We start from the raw sequence: 20,377 nt of genomic DNA, 5'->3' as shown, positions 1-20,377 counted from the left end.
TACCACGGCAAGCCTATAGAAAATGATTCTATTTAATAATAATTATTATTATTATAAATGTCTCTCTCTCTGTTTCTTTCTTTCTATTATATTACTATTATATATCTATCTAAATATCTAAACCTCTGTCTATCTAGTGTGTGTATGCATGGCATCAAATCAAAGTGTGTGTTGCTGTAGGCCTGCCTGTATTGATCAGTCACACTATACCCCCATTCAGCCGTAATTGTTCCCTGCTGGGCCTTTGTTTCATGGTGTGAATTAGTCATTGACATTGACATCACATTGCATTCTGGGAAGGAGTGTAGTTCCCTTATCATTAGCTGAATTCACTGAATTCTCTTCAGAGGCTCCTGCTGCAAATTGGTAATGACTGTACCAGAATGTTTGATAGGACATTGATTGAAAACTATCGTCTCAAATTTGACAATTGATGGCTTATTTTGAAGGTATGAATCTGTAATTTTACATTATGTAACAAAAAAAAAGAGAATATTCTGAGAAGGTGGAGCTAGAAACTCTAGACCTCAGGGGGTTAACACTTTGAGTGCCAGCGACGAGATTTATCGTTAGTTCATGCGAGTGCCAGCCAACGAGAGATCTCGTTTTTAATTGTTATTTTTTTTTTATCGATTTGAATTCATATTTCATCAATCTAGTCTCACATTAGTGCTGCAAACTCTGAGATCCATTGGGAAAATACGGCCCCCTATCGTCTCTCCCTGTTGTACTGCACCCCATTGGATTAGACTGAATGAAACAAATGAGGGGGGGGGGGGGTGAAATCCAGCTTCCTCATTTTACTTCTCGGGCAAGCCACCCGAGGGGATCCAAGTCATTTCCGAGCCCCAAAACAGCGTGGAATACATATTTCCAGTATCCAGCGTTGGATCAATAAACGCGATCGATATAAGGAATCTATTTGACCAGTCTTAGGATAATCAGAACTTTTTTCACAGAGATATCAGCGTGTGCCATATGTGTGTGTGTGTGTGTGTGCGATCAGGAAATAAGAGATTCGATTTTCAGCCCGCTTATATAGCGTGCATAAGTACACATATACTATCAATAATCTAGCGTTTATTTGAAAACTATTCATAAATAGACCAAAAAATTACAACGTTTTTCATATACTGAATATTCCAGTAAAGGGCGTTTATCACAGAATCTTTATATTTTCCTGAAACTTTCAAAAAACGAGTTTTTCAAAATGGTATCAAACGGAAATGAACCGATTAAAAAACAATCCGTTTCGACAATGTTGACTGCAAACAAGTAACAAGGCTTTGTTTTATTATAACATTAGTTGCAGTAAAATCATTATGCCTCATTTAAGTCATCCTGCAGAGCTAAAAGCTAAACGTCAGCCGCGCCGCCATTGTTGTAGAAAAGCTCTCGTCAACTCAAAATCAATGGCGGACAAAAGCTGAAGTAAAAAATGTATACGCGCTTGCCGATTGGTGGTAACAGCAGAGGCGGGTGCAAGCGGTGTGTGACGTAATTGGCAGAATCGACTGTCAATCAAAATGTCATTGGTTGAGACAATAGTATCTAGCTGCAGCCCAGCAGGTAGACCATGCTGGGAGAACTAGTATCTAGCTGCAGCCCTGCAGAACATACTGGGAGAGAGATAGTGCTATTTCTTGATGTTTCCTTTTTTTAAGTAAGTAAAGAGGCCTATGTTCATATCGGTGAGCACACTTTGTAACACAAATATACAGTAGTTTCATAAAAAAAAAATATATATATATATATATTTTTTTTTTAAATATTTAAAAAAAAATTGTTGCCACAAATATCGGAATCAGTATCGGCCGATTGTGTTAGTTGAACAATCGGTATCGGTGGCAAATTTTCATATCGGTGCATCCCTATATTTTACCCACGGAGACTTGGGATCTCCTGTTCCTCTCAACTCTCCAACGGTTCAAGACCGCCATCTGGTGGCCGATCGGCGGATCGCCCAAACACGTGTAGCTTAATCCCAGCGGAAGAGTGCAAGAGCGCTTCCGCATTTTGCCCTGATTGGCCGCGGTAACGCCCTCCAAATGCGCATTTTCTTTCCCCCCGCTCAGACGCCGAAATGGAATGCATGTAGTACATTGCAACACAACGCAGCATTTCCGCGTACATTGCAACGTAACACAACCCTAATTACAACCTTTATTTAATGGTTAATATTTTGATAAAAGGTAATTTACTATATTTGTATGGCATTTACACTTAAAGTAGAAAAACAAAAGTAATCTGTAAAATAATAGTGAATTTCCTGTGAAAAAACATTTATTTTTTACAGTACGTTACACACACAAATGCTACATTATGACAAATTTTACAAAGAAAGTATATTTAGATTCAAAGACTATTTTAATAGCTTTCTTTGAATACACGGTTTCTCTCCTGTGACTTACAAATGTTCAACAAAACCATCAACATTGACTCAGCTAGACCTCTTTGTTATATCTGCAGCGCTAACAGAAATAAAAACAACCCAGGCCCATGTTAAAGTGCAGCTTGGCTTAGAGGATAAGCGGCTGAATAACAGTAGCAGTGATCGCCTGCTGCGTCCATCGCGTGTATATATGTGTGCTAATATGGCGCATTAGCGTTAATATGTGATTAATATGAACCAAAGCGTCGAACCAAGCGGGGATCTCATGCGCATGCGCGCGCGTGAGCACCTGGGCGAAGGAAAAGGAAATGCGCATTACTGTACTGGCGTATGGCGAAGAATGCAGAAGCGCTCTTGCACTCTTCCGCTGGGATTAAGCTACACGCCGGCCAAACAGGAAGTGGCGCGCCGGAAGTGGTGCTCATCCATATTCGGTCCGGGCACTCGCCATCGTTAGCGGGACTCTAGCTTGACACACTGGACAGCGATCAGTTGCCAATAACTCGATAAACAACATGATTTGGACGTATATACTATTATACAACCTGGAAATGGATCGCATATATCAACATCCCATAATCGAGAACTTTCTGCGCCACGCTGACCACCCAACGGTCAGAGGAAGATGCGGTAAGTTTCAGCGTGTTTGATTATTATTAAATGTATAATCTGCTCTGATATATATATCGCCCATACTAAATAAATGATTTAACGTCGGCCACGGACTTATAAACCACCCTGGCAGATAAAGGGTTAAGAACTGACAATCAGGTAATTTAAACATTGTTGACATTGTTTTTTTGTGTTTATATTAAAGAAAGGAAAGTCTAGTGCTGGCTGAGCATATTGTTTGTTTGCACTAAGTTAATACTTTGACAAATGTAGCCTATATTTTTCAGTCAGTTCGGTCTTTGTGTGCCAAACATTATTATTATATATTTTTTTTGAATTTCTTTTCGATTTTTCTCCCATCCCACCCTTCCTGGTTGTTGCGCACTTTCCCCTACTGTTGGTCCGAGAGACCGGAGACTGTCGCATGCTTTCCTCCGACGCATGTGCAGCCAGCCGGCAGGCCAGCCTGGCCGCGCAGATTCTCACTGGGAGAGTGTAACGTGTGGGAGGCCGTACTGCCTTTCTCCAGATCCTACCCTCGCTGAGCAGGCTCCCCGACCGAACTGTAGGGGTCGCTGTCCACAACGCCCAGGACCCACCCGCCAGCTTTCCCACCCTCTAATACTGCCAATTGTATTAGTGTGAACGGCCAGCCAAGCTGGTGGCAATGCAGAGCTGGATTCGAACACGCAAATCCAGCATCTCCGGCGTTGGTGACGAACGCAATCTCCGCTACGCCACCTGACCGCCCGCCAAACATTATTAAAGGCTGTAAACACTTAACACTGTAAACTTTTTTTTTCTTTTTCTTTTTATAAATGAGAAGCATGTTTAGATTTGAGTGTTAATTTTTTTTTAAATAAAAAGCAACGTATATCAAACCGAACCGAAAACAGTTAACCCAAAACCGTGATATGAGCCGAACCGTCGATTTTGTGAACCGTTCCACCCCTAGTATGTATAGGTATGTTTATCCAAAATGGCCATTGTCACCAATGAATTAATGAGCGCAGCAGATGTCGAACTAGTCTGGACATTTACGCAGAGAGAAAACCATATATATCCTGGGAAATATCCCTCAAGTATCGTCGTTTCCAGAATTTCATTGGCTACAAAAACGGTCAATCATTTTCACAGTCAGAGGTGATTGGTCCGGTCACTGGGAGGCGAAACCGGAGGTGGTAACTTTTTTTAAACGGACACTCCTTGGCCGGGTCGTATAACCCGAAATTGGAAGCAGGTATGGACAAGTAGGGTGTCAATCAAATGGCGGCCATCTTAGCTTTCAGCTTTCAGAGATACTAAAACAGTGAGACGCCATCAAACAAGGGAAAATGTGCTGCGATGGCCCACCCTCGGGCTGTCGGAACGTTAACACATTCACGGCCAGGGGTCACTGTTTACCTTCTGGGTAGAATGGCAGCGCTTTGTTCAATGGGGCACTTTGTTCACTTGCGAGTGCTTAAAATATATGAAATATTATAGCTATGGATCTAATACACCAGTCGATTGTCAGTGAGTTGCTTCCAGTCAACATGCACAAAACGGATAGTTTTTTCATCCGTACATTTCCGTTTTGAATACGAGTATAGTTTGGGTGATTCTTACTAATCACAGGAAAAGTCGCGATAATAGCCCTTTAGTGAAATCCAGTTATCACGTAGTCATGTTTCGCCTGATTATCTAATCATCCTGAAATCAACGCTAGCTTATCGTTATTATCCTTCCTCATGCAAGAATGAAATGTGGTTTAGACCGGCGCCCCACCCCCCCCCCCCCCCTCCTGCCACCAACGGTAAACAGCACAACACAGTCCACACAGACAGCTTCGATCATGGGGGGAAAAAATATCAGATCAACGCAAGATTTGATAGTGTTATTACCTCGTCTCTGATGTAATGCAAAAAAAATCCAATTATCTGATTGCCATTTGAAGTAGTGGTCGCGGGAGTCCGTGCCACGTTATTCGGCATTGCATATGAAGGAGGGGGGGCAGCCTAGTTGTGATATCGTTGTAACAGGTTACCTCGCCGGAGTATTTAAACTCCGCCCCCGCACGGCTCAGCCTGGCCCAGAAAACAAAATACATGATTTCTAATGGAGTGCAATAGCGGCCACAATGCGTTAGGGGGCGGTATTGACCGTCTGCAATCTCAGACACACTCAGAACCCCTTGTGCCTCGATGAATTATGAATGGCAATAGCGAATAAAATAAATAACGGGTTAAAAACTTATATATACGTGATTGGCCGTCAAGCGCTGGCTCCCAATCACGTATATATACGTGAATGGCCCCGGAAGTGTTAAAAGCTTAAAAAACTCTTTGGTTGTTTTCGCAGTAAGCTTCAGGTTATTGTCCATCTGCTCTGTGAAGCACCGTCCAATGAGTTCTGAAGAATTTGGCTGAATATGAGCAGATATTGCCCGAAACACTTCAGAATTCAGTTACATCAGCAGTTACATCATCAAAAAATAAATACAATGGAACCAGTTCCACTGGCAGCCATACATACCCACGCCATAATACTACCACCACCATGCTTCACTGATGAGGTGGTATGCTTTGGATCATGAGCAGTTCCTTTCCTTCTATACTCCTCTCTTCCCATCATTCTGGCACACGTTGATCCGTTTGGATTTCTCAGCCTAATGATGGCTTACTTCACCGATAGTGACAGCTCTTTGGATATTATGACACTTTGGTCATATTGAGGGTTGACAGCAACAGATTCCAAATGCAAATACCTGTACCACACTTGACATTAACTCTAGACCTTTTATCTGCTCATTGTCAATTAAATAATGAGGGAATAACACACACCTGGTCATTGAACAAGTGAGCAGCCAACTGTCCAATTACAATTTGGTCTCTTAACACTTTGAGAGCCCACCACGTGATCACACGTGTAATCAGACCTGTTTTCACGGAGATATAAGCTTTTCCCCTATGTGTGTGTGTGGCTGTGTGGCTGTGCGAGCGATCAGGAACAAGAGAATCGATTTTCAGCTTGCGGCCCCAGCGTGCATACGTACACATATACTATCGATAATCTAGAGTTTATTTGAAAACGATTCATAAATAGGCTGAAAAATGACAACGTTCTAGAATATTCCAGTACAGGGCATTTATCACGGAATCTTTTTATTTTCCTTGAAAACGAGGGCTTTTCAAAATGCTATAAAACGGAAATGAACCGATAAAAAAACAATCCGCTTCGACAATGTTGACTGGAAAATGAGTCTTTGATAAGCGACGGGCAGATTAGACACATAGCCATAATTTAAAACATAGATTAGGCGTTATTAACGCTAACATTGAAGTGGATGCTGGGCATTCAAGCACTAAATCGTGCGCTCCCTGCTGGCACTGAAAGTGTTAAAAAGGGGGCGGCAAATATAGAAATAGTTGTAATTCCTACACCGTTCACCTCATTTGGATGTAAATACTCCTTGGAAACTAAGTAGACCAAAGGAAATCTCAGTCTCAGCACCTGGGCGAAGGAAAAGGAAATGCGCATTACTGTACTGGCGTATGGCGAAGAATGCAGAAGCGCTCTTGCACTCTTCCGCTGGGATTAAGCTACACGCCGGCCAAACAGGAAGTGACGCGCCGGAAGTGGTGCTCATCCATATTCGGTCCGGGCACTCGCCATCGTTAGCGGGACTCTAGCTTGACACACTGGACAGCGATCAGTTGCCAATAACTCGATAAACAACATGATTTGGACGTATATACTATTATACAACCTGGAAATGGATCACATATATCAACATCCCATAATCGAGAACTTTCTGCGCCACGCTGACCACCCAACGGTCAGAGGAAGATGCGGTAAGTTTCAGCGTGTTTGATTATTATTAAATGTATAATCTGCTCTGATATATATATCGCCCATACTAAATAAATGATTTAACGTCGGCCACGGACTTATAAACCACCCTGGCAGATAAAGGGTTAAGAACTGACAATCAGGTAATTTAAACATTGTTGACATTGTTTTTTTGTGTTTATATTAAAGAAAGGAAAGTCTAGTGCTGGCTGAGCATATTGTTTGTTTGCACTAAGTTAATACTTTGACAAATGTAGCCTATATTTTTCAGTCAGTTCGGTCTTTGTGTGCCAAACATTATTATTATATATTTTTTTTTAATTTCTTTTCGATTTTTCTCCCATCCCACCCTTCCTGGTTGTTGCGCACTTTCCCCTACTGTTGGTCCGAGAGACCGGAGACTGTCGCATGCTTTCCTCCGACGCATGTGCAGCCAGCCGGCAGGCCAGCCTGGCCGCGCAGATTCTCACTGGGAGAGTGTAACGTGTGGGAGGCCGTACTGCCTTTCTCCAGATCCTACCCTCGCTGAGCAGGCTCCGCGACCGAACTGTAGGGGTCGCTGTCCACAACGCCCAGGACCCACCCGCCAGCTTTCCCACCCTCTAATACTGCCAATTGTATTAGTGTGAACGGCCAGCCAAGCTGGTGGCAATGCAGAGCTGGATTCGAACACGCAAATCCAGCATCTCCAGCGTTGGTGACGAACGCAATCTCCGCTACGCCACCTGACCGCCCGCCAAACATTATTTAAGGCTGTAAACACTTAACACTGTAAACTTTTTTTTTCTTTTTCTTTTTATAAATGAGAAGCATGTTTAGATTTGAGTGTTAATTTTTTTTTAAATAAAAAGCAACGTATATCAAACCGAACCGAAAACAGTTAACCCAAAACCGTGATATGAGCCGAACCGTCGATTTTGTGAACCGTTCCACCCCTAGTATGTATAGGTATGTTTATCCAAAATGGCCATTGTCACCAATGAATTAATGAGCGCAGCAGATGTCGAACTAGTCTGGACATTTACGCAGAGAGAAAACCATATATATCCTGGGAAATATCCCTCAAGTATCGTCGTTTCCAGAATTTCATTGGCTACAAAAACGGTCAATCATTTTCACAGTCAGAGGTGATTGGTCCGGTCACTGGGAGGCGAAACCGGAGGTGGTAACTTTTTTTAAACGGACACTCCTTGGCCGGGTCGTATAACCCGAAATTGGAAGCAGGTATGGACAAGTAGGGTGTCAATCAAATGGCGGCCATCTTAGCTTTCAGCTTTCAGAGATACTAAAACAGTGGGACGCCATCAAACAAGGGAAAATGTGCTGCGATGGCCCACCCTCGGGCCGTCGGAACGTTAACACATTCACGGCCAGGGGTCACTGTTTACCTTCTGGGTAGAATGGCAGCGCTTTGTTCAATGGGGCACTTTGTTCACTTGCGAGTGCTTAAAATATATGAAATATTATAGCTATGGATCTAATACACCAGTCGATTGTCAGTGAGTTGCTTCCAGTCAACATGCACAAAACGGATAGTTTTTTCATCCGTACATTTCCGTTTTGAATACGAGTATAGTTTGGGTGATTCTTACTAATCACAGGAAAAGTCGCGATAATAGCCCTTTAGTGAAATCCAATTATCACGTAGTCATGTTTCGCCTGATTATCTAATCATCCTGAAATCAACGCTAGCTTATCGTTATTATCCTTCCTCATGCAAGAATGAAATGTGGTTTAGACCGGCGCCCCATCCCCCCCCCCCCTCCTGCCACCAACGGTAAACAGCACAACACAGTCCACACAGACAGCTTCGATCATGGGGGGAAAAAATATCAGATCAACGCAAGATTTGATAGTGTTATTACCTCGTCTCTGATGTAATGCAAAAAAAATCCAATTATCTGATTGCCATTTGAAGTAGTGGTCGCGGGAGTCCGTGCCACGTTATTCGGCATTGCATATGAAGGAGGGGGGGCAGCCTAGTTGTGATATCGTTGTAACAGGTTACCTCGCCGGAGTATTTAAACTCCGCCCCCGCACGGCTCAGCCTGGCCCAGAAAACAAAATACATGATTTCTAATGGAGTGCAATAGCGGCCACAATGCGTTAGGGGGCGGTATTGACCGTCTGCAATCTCAGACACACTCAGAACCCCTTGTGCCTCGATGAATTATGAATGGCAATAGCGAATAAAATAAATAACGGGTTAAAAACTTATATATACGTGATTGGCCGTCAAGCGCTGGCTCCCAATCACGTATATATACGTGAATGGCCCCGGAAGTGTTAAAAGCTTAAAAAACTCTTTGGTTGTTTTCGCAGTAAGCTTCAGGTTATTGTCCATCTGCTCTGTGAAGCACCGTCCAATGAGTTCTGAAGAATTTGGCTGAATATGAGCAGATATTGCCCGAAACACTTCAGAATTCAGTTACATCAGCAGTTACATCATCAAAAAATAAATACAATGGAACCAGTTCCACTGGCAGCCATACATACCCACGCCATAACACTACCACCACCATGCTTCACTGATGAGGTGGTATGCTTTGGATCATGAGCAGTTCCTTTCCTTCTATACTCCTCTCTTCCCATCATTCTGGCACACGTTGATCCGTTTGGATTTCTCAGCCTAATGATGGCTTACTTCACCGATAGTGACAGCTCTTTGGATATTATGACACTTTGGTCATATTGAGGGTTGACAGCAACAGATTCCAAATGCAAATACCTGTACCACACTTGACATTAACTCTAGACATTTTATCTGCTCATTGTCAATTAAATAATGAGGGAATAACACACACCTGGTCATTGAACAAGTGAGCAGCCAACTGTCCAATTACAATTTGGTCTCTTAACACTTTGAGAGCCCACCACGTGATCACACGTGTAATCAGACCTGTTTTCACGGAGATATAAGCTTTTCCCCTATGTGTGTGTGTGGCTGTGTGGCTGTGCGAGCGATCAGGAACAAGAGAATCGATTTTCAGCTTGCGGCCCCAGCGTGCATACGTACACATATACTATCGATAATCTAGAGTTTATTTGAAAACGATTCATAAATAGGCTGAAAAATGACAACGTTCTAGAATATTCCAGTACAGGGCATTTATCACGGAATCTTTTTATTTTCCTTGAAAACGAGGGCTTTTCAAAATGCTATAAAACGGAAATGAACCGATAAAAAAACAATCCGCTTCGACAATGTTGACTGGAAAATGAGTCTTTGATAAGCGACGGGCAGATTAGACACATAGCCATAATTTAAAACATAGATTAGGCGTTATTAACGCTAACATTGAAGTGGATGCTGGGCATTCAAGCACTAAATCGTGCGCTCCCTGCTGGCACTGAAAGTGTTAAAAAGGGGCCGGCAAATATAGAAATAGTTGTAATTCCTACACCGTTCACCTCATTTGGATGTAAATACTCCTTGGAAACTAAGTAGACCAAAGGAAATCTCAGTCCACAAGACGGATGTATTTTCTACAGCTCCTCCTGCCTCAGACAGACATGATATTAAAGCAGAGGGTTTTGATAGACCGGAAGTGTTGGGCTTTCCGTGAGAAGCCTTTAGAGGAACGCAAAGCATTCCTGAAGGAGAACAGGATTTGATTTAACAACTTTGATTGCCACGCAGTATGCCCATCCTTATGCCCAGTCTGCCAGTGCTGTAACCCTATGGAGATGTTTACTAGAGCCATATGAAATCCGCGTTCACGGAATCACGGACGGAATCGCGGAATTAACCAATAAAAATGGAATCAACTGCAAAACGTGGAATATTGCAGAATTTGGCCTAATCTGGACTGAAATTTCGTTTTTGGGTGGAACGTTTGGTGTACACGCGACCGGGGAGGCGGGGACGCTACAGCGTGTTACACACAACACAGCCGCGGTGCTCAAGCGTCTGGCTGCTTGTGTTAACATCGTCAAGAAGCTAAACTATTCCACAATAAGCCCTCAATTCAGAGCAGAACAGTATCCTAATGACTTTTATGCCTCCGGTGATAAGGTGTTTTGCTAATTCTGTCAACGTTCCGTGGACTGGACCCGCAAAAACACTTGCGACACTATTGTGATTAAATAGCTATAACGTTAGGACGTTTAGCTTCTAGCTAAATCTAGTGCACCCATCCATTTGTTTAATGCAAACGACTGCCCTTTATAAACTAAATACACTTAAATAGCTATGTAACGTTATAGGACTATCTATGGAAATGATAGCTTCTAGAAGTTCTAGCTAAATCTGGTGCACCCATCAATTTGTTTAATGCAAACGATTGTCATTATACACTGCCCTTTATAATCTAAATAAACTTAAATAGCTATGAAACGTTACAGTACATAGGACTATAGATGGAAATGATAGCTTCTTGCTAAATCTGGTGCACTCATCCATTTGTTTAATGCAAACGTTTGCCATTATACACTGTCCTTTATAAACGAAATAAACTAAACTAAAGGTGCCTAAATTATGCATTACTATATTTCATCACAATATAATAGATATAGCTAGGTTACTGACATTGTCACTGTGATAATGTCAGTAGTAGCTAGCTGTATCTATTGTTTACACTTGAAATATGTATTTTTATTTTGTCACAATATTAATTGAAAAATATTGTGTAAAATTGAACTGTATTTCTGAGTTGAAGCACTTAAAAACATTAAATGGACTGTTATATCTTATTCAATTGTGGACATTTATTCATTCCCACTTATTAGACACTATTTCTGATGGTAAAATGAGCATAAAAGGCAAAATACAGAATTCTGAAATATTAAAACGGAAAAAATGGAATTTGGGAAAAAATAAAATGGAATTTGGAAAATAATAAAACGGATTTCATATGGCTCTAATGTTTACCTTCTTTGCAGGGCTATAACTTTTTAAATATTATAGCTATATCGACATTACTATGGCCCATTCAACATCGGGTATCCATCGTTCCGGATGTGGGAACGTTATATTTTTTCATTCATACATTGTTGTGTTAATACCGTCGAGAATATAAGTATGTTTTTCTGCAGTAATTCCTAAAACGCGAGTTATAGGCGCTGACGCATATGATAGATTATCGATGGCGTTTCTTTCCTATACACGCTATATAAAAAAATTCAAATGTATATGATCGGTATACATTATGCTTCATCATACGTGAAGGAAAGGGGGGGGGGGGGGTCGTTTATAATTCCTTGATAGTCAGTAACGGCTTTATTTAGTATGGGTTGATATGTTGATCAGATGTATTGCCATGAAATGAATATACAATCGGGCTGAAAATAACGTTATATTCCTCTTACTGTTCGCCGATGAGACTGGAGGAAAAATATTCCAATTATTTGACGTCGATCTGCTAGATCCATTTCCTGTTTATATGACGCAATAAACGCCAAAATCATATTGATTATTGCGTTTCGAAAGCGATCCCATGCACTTGAGTGTTTGTCTGGATACACGTAACAAGATATTACTGCCGGAGGGATTTCCTCGATGCACCGAGTGCCACTTCCGGTTTGACTTAGAGTGTAACTCGCCCGACATCCAGCAGACGGCGGTATTGAGGCGTTGCAATATCAGACAGGGTCCAGCTGCAGTCCCGGAGGGAGGCTGGATGAATTAAAAAATTAAATATTGATCCCAAAAACGTGTTTATTCGTTGTTGGCGTTCAACGCATGGCGGGCAATAACGAATTATCACGGTGTTGGTGTCCAATGTGTTAAATGTTGCACATCCACGCAACACGTGGCTAAGTACTGTAAGTCCACAACAACATGCCTTGAATGTGGGAGTGAGCAGCATATCTCTGCCCTCCATCCCGGACCAGCACCGTGGACCCAGGAGCCATGCCCCTCTACAGAGCATGGCGGAGAGCTAGACCCTACACCATCTTCAGAAGTCACAACTCGCTGCACCGAAGTCTGTGGTGGCGATCAAAGTTCAAAGTTCTACCCTGCCGGCCATCGTGATAGAGCACTGAAGGTCTACGCAATCATCTACGAGCATAGCAATAGATCTTTAGCTCGCTCTGAGTTCTTCGATGCCTTCAATGTCCATGGCCCCACATCTCCATATCCTCTCCGGACCTGCTCTGGGGTAACAGAGACCATGGGGAGAGGAGCATTGGTCTACCAAATTGAATCTGTGGATGGAAAAGTCAAGTCTTCCCCTACCAAGTATCATGGAATGCGATGACATCCCTAACAACAGATCAGAGATTCCGACACCCAATGCCGCATCTAACCGCCACACACCTGAAATCCTCTAACCCCACACACCTGAAATCCTCTAACCACCCACACCCGAGTGGCTCACCTCATCCCAGAGCTGGAATCAAATGCTCCCATCATGCTTCTCCTATGAACGAGACATTATTGCAGTCCATAAAGTGTGAAAACAGGTGAACGGCCCTCATGGCGCTCCTTATGCCCAGAAACCCGACCTGGGATGGGTGATAGTTGGTAATGTGTGCGTGGGAGGTGATCACAAGCCCACCACAGTGAATACATTCTTTACCAGCACAACAGAACAAAAACGACCCTCCATCTTTGAGCCTTGCCCAAACGTCTTCCATGTGAAGGAGAGATACAGCCAGAGTCCTAATCAGCCGGTGATGTGCTCTACAGATAAACCTACCTGCAAAGGAAACATTGAGCAGTTAGGCTCCACAGTGCTTCAGCAGATAAAGGACAACAAAGTGGCCTCATCCATCGTCGATGACATCTCATCCCTGCAAGTAATGGAATGAGGCTTGAAGAAGGATGAAGGAAACAGCTGGGTAGCTCCGCTGCCGTTCAGGCCACCAAGGCGGCGTCTCCCTGACAACCAGGCGTCGTCTCCCTGACGACAAGGCGTTGTCTCCCTGACGACAAGGCGTCGTCTCCCTGACAACCAGGCGTCGTCTCCCTGACAACCAGGCGTCGTCTCCCCGACGACAAGGCGTCATCTCCCTGACGACAAGGCGTCATCTCCCGGACGACAAGGCGTCGTCTCCCTGACAACAAGGCGTTGTCTCCCTGACAACCAGGCGTCGTCTCCCTGACAACCAGGCGTCGTCTCCCTGACAACAAGGCCCAGGCCTCGAATCGACTCATCATTGGAGGACGCAATTTTGAGAGGAAGCCAGTGATGAAACAGCACTATATCACCTTCATGGAGAAGGTGTTCCAGAACAATCATGCTGAAGAGGCACCCCCACTTAAGACAGATGGAGAGCGATGGTACTTGCCAACCTTTGGCGTACATCACCCTAAGAAACCTGGAACCATCAGTGTAGTGTTCGACTCCAGCGCCCAGCACAGCGGAGTGTCACTTAACGACATTCTGTTAACCGCGCCTGACCTCAACAATACCCTCCTTGGGGGTAATCGTCAGATTTCGTAAAGGAAGCAGTGGCCATAACAGTGGACATCGAACAGATGTTCCACTGTTTCCTTGTAAGAGAAGACCGCAATTTGTATACACGTACACGCGTGCACGTCGCAGCACTTTGCCCTCGTCTGCCGGGTCCAGGCTGCGTTTTTGCCGGTCAACCAATACATCGTTGGAAAGTTGAATTTGCCACCTTTCGATCGTCACCCTACTCTACCTATTGCGTGCTGCCAGTCTCCAGTTACAAGACGAAACATCCGATGAACATCATTTGACAAGCCATTTCAGACAAGTGACCACGTCCAGTTTGGCCGGGTCCTGAACGGACCAGTCACCGCTGATGGTGAAAATGATTGACCACCTTTGTAGCCAATGAAATTCTGGAGCCAGCACTATCCCATGCGGGGGCTGATTGCAACGAGAAAGGGGTAGAAGCCAGGGAAGTCCTTTGTTTTGACTCGAGCCTGGCAATCATTGGAAGCGGACAGCCATTTTGGATAATCATGCCAAATTAATGCTGTTACACATTACAAAAACCTTTGTAAAACACACATTTTCCGTGGGATTGTTATCAACTTTGGACCTGTACTGTAGATAAGACTTCAGGCTATGGAACCGTTGTTTTCAAGCTCCTACCTCAAAAACAGGCATCTGGCAACAAGTAAACAGAAATGTGAGTACACACAACTTTTACTTCAGCGTGTTCAAACCTCTGTAACTCCATTTCATTAGCACTCAGAGTGATTCTTCTTTATTGTGGAAGAAGGTTCAGAATGTTTCCTTTAAAAAAAGACCAGACTCGTGCATGTGCTATAAGTATAAAGTATAATAAATCGCAAATTACTTTGGGTATGCAATCGTCAGGCGTGTTATGCAAAACTAGACCCATTTTTGCCCAATGCATAATGTGGTTAAGAAAGACAGGACGTTGGTAACAGGAAGTCACCATTTGACTTTAGTCAGGAAGTAAATAGGCATGGCATGGAGAACAGCCATTTTCAAGATGACTGCAAAAGTCTGCTCTCATCTTATGCCATTCGTAGCATTGTTGGTATGTACATGCATCATATATCTCTATATTCAATTGCAATTCATTATTTGTTGTAAAATAAATTCTGAAGTGTGATGTAAAAAGGCTACCACGCTAGTCTCTTGAATTCACTGATAGTTTATTAGAGAATGTAATGCATATATAATAATAATAATAATGGATTGGATTTATATAGCGCTCTTCGTGACACCCCAGAGACCCCAGAGCGCTTACAGAGTCCATTATTCGTTCATACACAGTCATACCGGTGGTGGTAAGCTACAATTGCAGCCAGAGCTGCCCTGAGGCAGACTCACGGAAGCGTGGCGAATAATCATCGCCTACGGCCCCTCCGACCACCACCAACATTCATTCACATGCATACACATTCATACGAGGCAAGTAGGTTAAGTGTCTTGCCCAAGGACACAACGGCAGTGGGATGGACATGGGCTTGAGCGGGATTCGAACCACCAACCCTTCGATCATTGGACGACCCACTCTACCCCTGAGCCACGCCGCCCCACATAATAAATATATAAATAATATAAACACACAAGAATTCAAAAGAGGTAATTTAATTAACGCTAAAGTGTTTCAGTGTATGTACTTGGCATTTACAGTAAGCATAGTTTGATTATGCTTTTTTTGGCTGTTTTCAGTCTCACTTTTTTTAAATTTTATTATCAATAAACCTGTGGACAAACGGATAACTGTCTCCAGAGTTGTGATGAATGAAAGGTGTTTAACTGACTGCCAAGTTATATTCAGCACATATATGGACAGTGTCTTTGCTCCGACGCTCCGTTACCTGGGGTTTTGTGCCCCTCTGGCCCATCCCTGCTCCTCTACGGTGGCCTGCGGGGGCCAGGAATGCTGCTTCTGCACACGGCCAGCGGAGACCTGGCTGGGCACCTGGGGAGCGGAGGAGGGCGGGACCGACACCATGGGGGGCTTCCCCTTCCCCCTGCCTCTACCCTCGCCCCACTCTGAGAGAGAGAGAGAGAGAGAGAGAGAGAGAGAGAGAGAGAGAGAGAGAGAGAGAGAGAGAGAGAGAGAGAGAGAGAGAGAGAGAGAGAGAGAGAGAGAGAGAGAGAGAGAGAGAGAGAGAGAGAGAGAGAGAGAGAGAGAGTGAAGTACAGTGATCACTAATGGTTAAAACGCCAACATATTTTGAACTTGCAATTTAATTTAATTTAATTTGTACATTTCATTCAACATTTCTTATTATTCAATAATCTTATATTTGTATTAATGAATTCTCATTTTTAAAAATCATTAATATTTTCTTTTGGCATAAAGATGTTAAAGATGAATATAAAATATCAGCTGTCACCCATGTCAGAGTTCATATCAAAGGTTTTTTGATAGGGATGCCCCGATCACGTTTTTTGCCACCGATACCGATCACCGATCGTCTATGAGCCATATCGGCCGATACCGATACCGATCGTTTTTGGTTTTATAAAAAAAATAATATATATATCATTTTTTTTTTAAATAAAATATATTATTATATAATTATACTTGTAGTTGTATTATCTGCGAGACATCGCCACCACGCAACAAGTGAAAATGCTCGCTATCTGCAAACAGCTCCACTGTCTGTGTGTATAGGCTACTCTGCTTTGGTCAAATCACATTCAGCATGCCCTCAGCTAGCCCCTTTCGTGACTGCGATGCAAGGCAGGGGCTCGAATACGCATCGAATCAATGTTATAAGACATTGATATCAGGAGCTATCTGTAGCTACCGCTAGCCGGCTAGATAACGTTAAGACAACGCCTCAGTGAACTATTTAGTTTACTGGGACATTTCATTTAAACAGTGAGCTAACGTGAGCTAACGTGAGCTAACATTAGCTACCGAGCTAACGGAGGTATCATGCACTACTAGACTATTGCTGGAGCATTTGTTGATATCAGGAGCTATCAGTAGCTAGCCGGCTAGATAACGTTAGACAATGCCTCATGTATTAAACTAAAAGTGAATAGTTGACTGGGTCATTTTGTTTAAACAGTAACGTTAGCTAGGTAGCTAACGTTAGCTCACAGAGATCTCATGCACTAGACTAGAACAGACTATTGCCGGAGCCTCTATTGACACAGGTCTGGGAGGGGCAGGGGAGGAGGAGGAGGCGGAGGAGGGGCAGTGCGCTGCAGCTCTGTGTGCTTGAGAGAAAAGTCAGCGAGTGAGAACTCCGCTAAGAATTGGATCATGTTTTTCGATCGGTTTTCACGATCGGCGAAAATAAAGCATTATCGGAATTCACCAATCTCATATTTATACTGAATATCGGCCGATACTGATCGCTGGCCGATAGATCGGGGCATCCCTATTTTTTTTATATGTAGAGATGGTCTGATTCATCCACGTTTCCATTGTTTCTGACAGTGTGTGTAGGTGTGTGTGTGTGTGTACCTGGTACATGTCCGTTGCTGACTTTCTTACTGTCTCTTCCTGGTACTGTTCTCCAGCTGCTCTCCTCACTGGCTGGACGCAGGTTCCATAAAGACACAGATTGTCTATGTACACACACACACACACACACACACAGATACACATATTGAAAGATATCACTTGTTTTCATTATGATCATAATAACAGGATAAATACGTAGTATGTAGGTATAACAACTTTTAATTCTGGGAAAGTGGTGTTGTTTAGCCTTTTAAACTGAATCTGTTCTGTATGAGTCCAGGGCATGTGGCTGTGAACGATGTCATAACAATAGATAAGCAGCAAGGAGTCCTGTAGCAACGGTGCCAAGGCAATTCCTCAAGAGAGAGAGAGAGAGCTGTTGGTTCTTCCGAGGAGTTCAGTGGGGATCTGAGCAGCGAGACAGAGCACATGCTGGTAGAGAGCGGGCAACCCCCTGCTGGAGAGCGAGAGCAGGGGGGGAAGGGAACGGAGCGAATGGCCAGCAAGACAGATAGATGGATATTTTCTTAGCTTTCCTTTAACCTTTGAAAGACTTTCAATTCATTTCATTCTGTATGAGAACCTTTGTTTATGGTGAATTAACTATCCTTAAAAGATAGGGGTTTAGTTCAGTTATCTGGATAAACCATGGCCACACCCTCGCAAAGAAATTCCAGCTCCCTTCCTGAAATAATTCTCACAGTCTAGATCCCATTATACCATTCTGAATTATGTTTTTGTGTTTCGTTTTTCTAGAGGGGGCTTTTGAGTAAAATAATATACCTAAAATGCTGATAATAAATTTACTTTGTCCTAAATAATGCACGTCATATTTGTGTATATCGCTCGCGAGGTGCGATATACACACTATGTGGTTATTTTAATAACGGCGCATTGCCAATGTACATCCCGCTGGGATGTTTTTAATTAATGAAACCTATCGGGCGTTTGGCTCTGTTACGTATTACTTTTACATGGTGGAGGGATACTTACTGTCTGTGGTGCGTATTCACATTGTGTGTCGTCACTAATGGGTGGTTTGATTGACACATTGTTTTCTTTCTGTTTTGCTTGTGGTTAAAATGGCCGCTTTCTAATTGACACAGGTGTGGTGATGAGGCGATGAGGGTGATGAGGCACCACACCCTACAAATGCAGAGCAAGGTGCAGGGAGCAGTTGTCAAGTTCTCACTTCACAGAGCTTGTCCTCGTCACAGCTCTCCAGACCTCAACCTGCTCACACTGCTTTTTCTCATTTTGACCTTTTTGCTGCTTGACCAATCTTTGTCGATTTATTTTTGACCCTGTGCTTTACTTTACTTTTTATATCCTGAACTAGGGAGTCTGGAGTACCCAGCTCCCCATCTTTGCCCTTTAACTTAGCTGTTCCAAATAAATATTGTTATTTTTGATAACTCTTGTCCAGTGTCCTGTGTCCACCACTTTACATTCAAGGCCTACACAAGCCATATTTTAGGTTTGAATGTAACATGGGGGCTTGAGCCGGTCTTCAAACAGGTGAGTATGCTCTTAATTTATAATTTGATTTGACTACTTGTATGCTGTTAAAATATTTAGTTTAGTGGACACCACAAGTAGGTAATTTCATTGTTTTCTGGCTGTTTTATACTTGACGGGTTTATGGTCGATATCTTTGGCTGGTAGCAGGTGTGGTTGAAGAAAGCTAGGTCTACAGTGCATTAGCTTTCAGTATAGGTAGGTTAGGGGGCCAGAGAATATAATTAGTGTGTTAGGACCTGATGTAAGTATTTTTGTTAGATTAGAAATGTGGTGGGCCTAGCAGTCCTTCATTGACTGCAGTGTAGATGTTAGAAGCTATTTGTGGTCATATCAGATTAAAGGGAGCACCTGTTTGAATTTGTTTGTTGTTTCTTGAGTGTAACACAAGGTTTTGCCTCATTTTGTTTGTTACTGAAGAGCATTGGTTCCAGTATTATAGGATCTGTGTGCATTTGGTAGTGGTTCATCTCAGCAGAGATGTCCGGTAGCAGTGTCTGCTGTGATTCTCTAGTATAGGGTCTGTATGCATTATAGAGCTTGACCTTTTGATCCAGTATAGGTTATGCCGTGTGTCTTAAAAACAGTGTGATTTAAAGGGGACATGTACTATAAATGTCATTTTTCAGTCTCTAGCATTGTATTATAGTAATAGGAGTTCGTATCAATGTGTTTTAGTGTCTAAATACCATATTGGCGGATTGCTCTGATTCAGCTCAGATCATTTCCTTCTCCAGTAAATTAGGCCATCCTGATTTGAAGGCCTGAATGACGTTACTCAGGCTCTGGGTAGCAGACAGTGATGTGATTGGCTCTGTGGTTGTAGCTAATGCCCGCCCACAATCTACATAGACTGACTGTACACAGCGAGTGGAAACCACTTCCTCATACTCTGCGTGCACTCTGGAGGGAGAGAGAGAGAGAGAGAGAGCATTGAGGAGCACTTGGGGGGGGGGGGGGGGGGGGGGGGGGGGAGGCCAGAAAAAGGAGAGCTTGCAAAGTCAATTAATTGAGGACCTGCATAGGCAGGAGGTTTTTGGTGTGGCTGCAGATAAATCTCTGGATGAGGGAGATGTAGATGTCAGGGCGCGTGAAAAGCTACATGCATTGGAAGTGGAGAGATTTAGGTTATGAAAGGTTATGAAAGCGCGTGAGATTGCAGCTATTGCCAAGGCAGACAGTGAGGACCTTGAAGCT

At 43.1% G+C, this 20,377-nt stretch overlaps 1 protein-coding gene across 1 annotated transcript in view; it reads right to left on the bottom strand.

Annotated features, from left to right (window-relative positions):
* The window catches only part of otud4 (OTU deubiquitinase 4), a 138,068-nt gene that overhangs the window by 66,337 nt on the left and 51,354 nt on the right, over positions 1-20,377 (bottom strand). The window contains exons 12-13 of the mRNA XM_084334900.1: positions 17,663-17,766; positions 16,053-16,230 (exon numbers count right to left, since the gene is read on the bottom strand). Of these exons, the coding sequence (XP_084191026.1) occupies positions 16,053-16,230; positions 17,663-17,766 (282 nt within the window). The remainder of the gene's footprint in view (positions 1-16,052; positions 16,231-17,662; positions 17,767-20,377) is intronic.

This window comes from Notolepis coatsorum (genome assembly GCF_963971535.1).
Source record: "Notolepis coatsorum genome assembly, chromosome: 1".
Lineage (NCBI taxonomy): Eukaryota > Metazoa > Chordata > Actinopteri > Aulopiformes > Paralepididae > Notolepis > Notolepis coatsorum.
The sequence above is the reverse complement of the archived record's forward strand: the minus strand, read 5'-3'. Positions and strand labels throughout refer to the sequence as shown.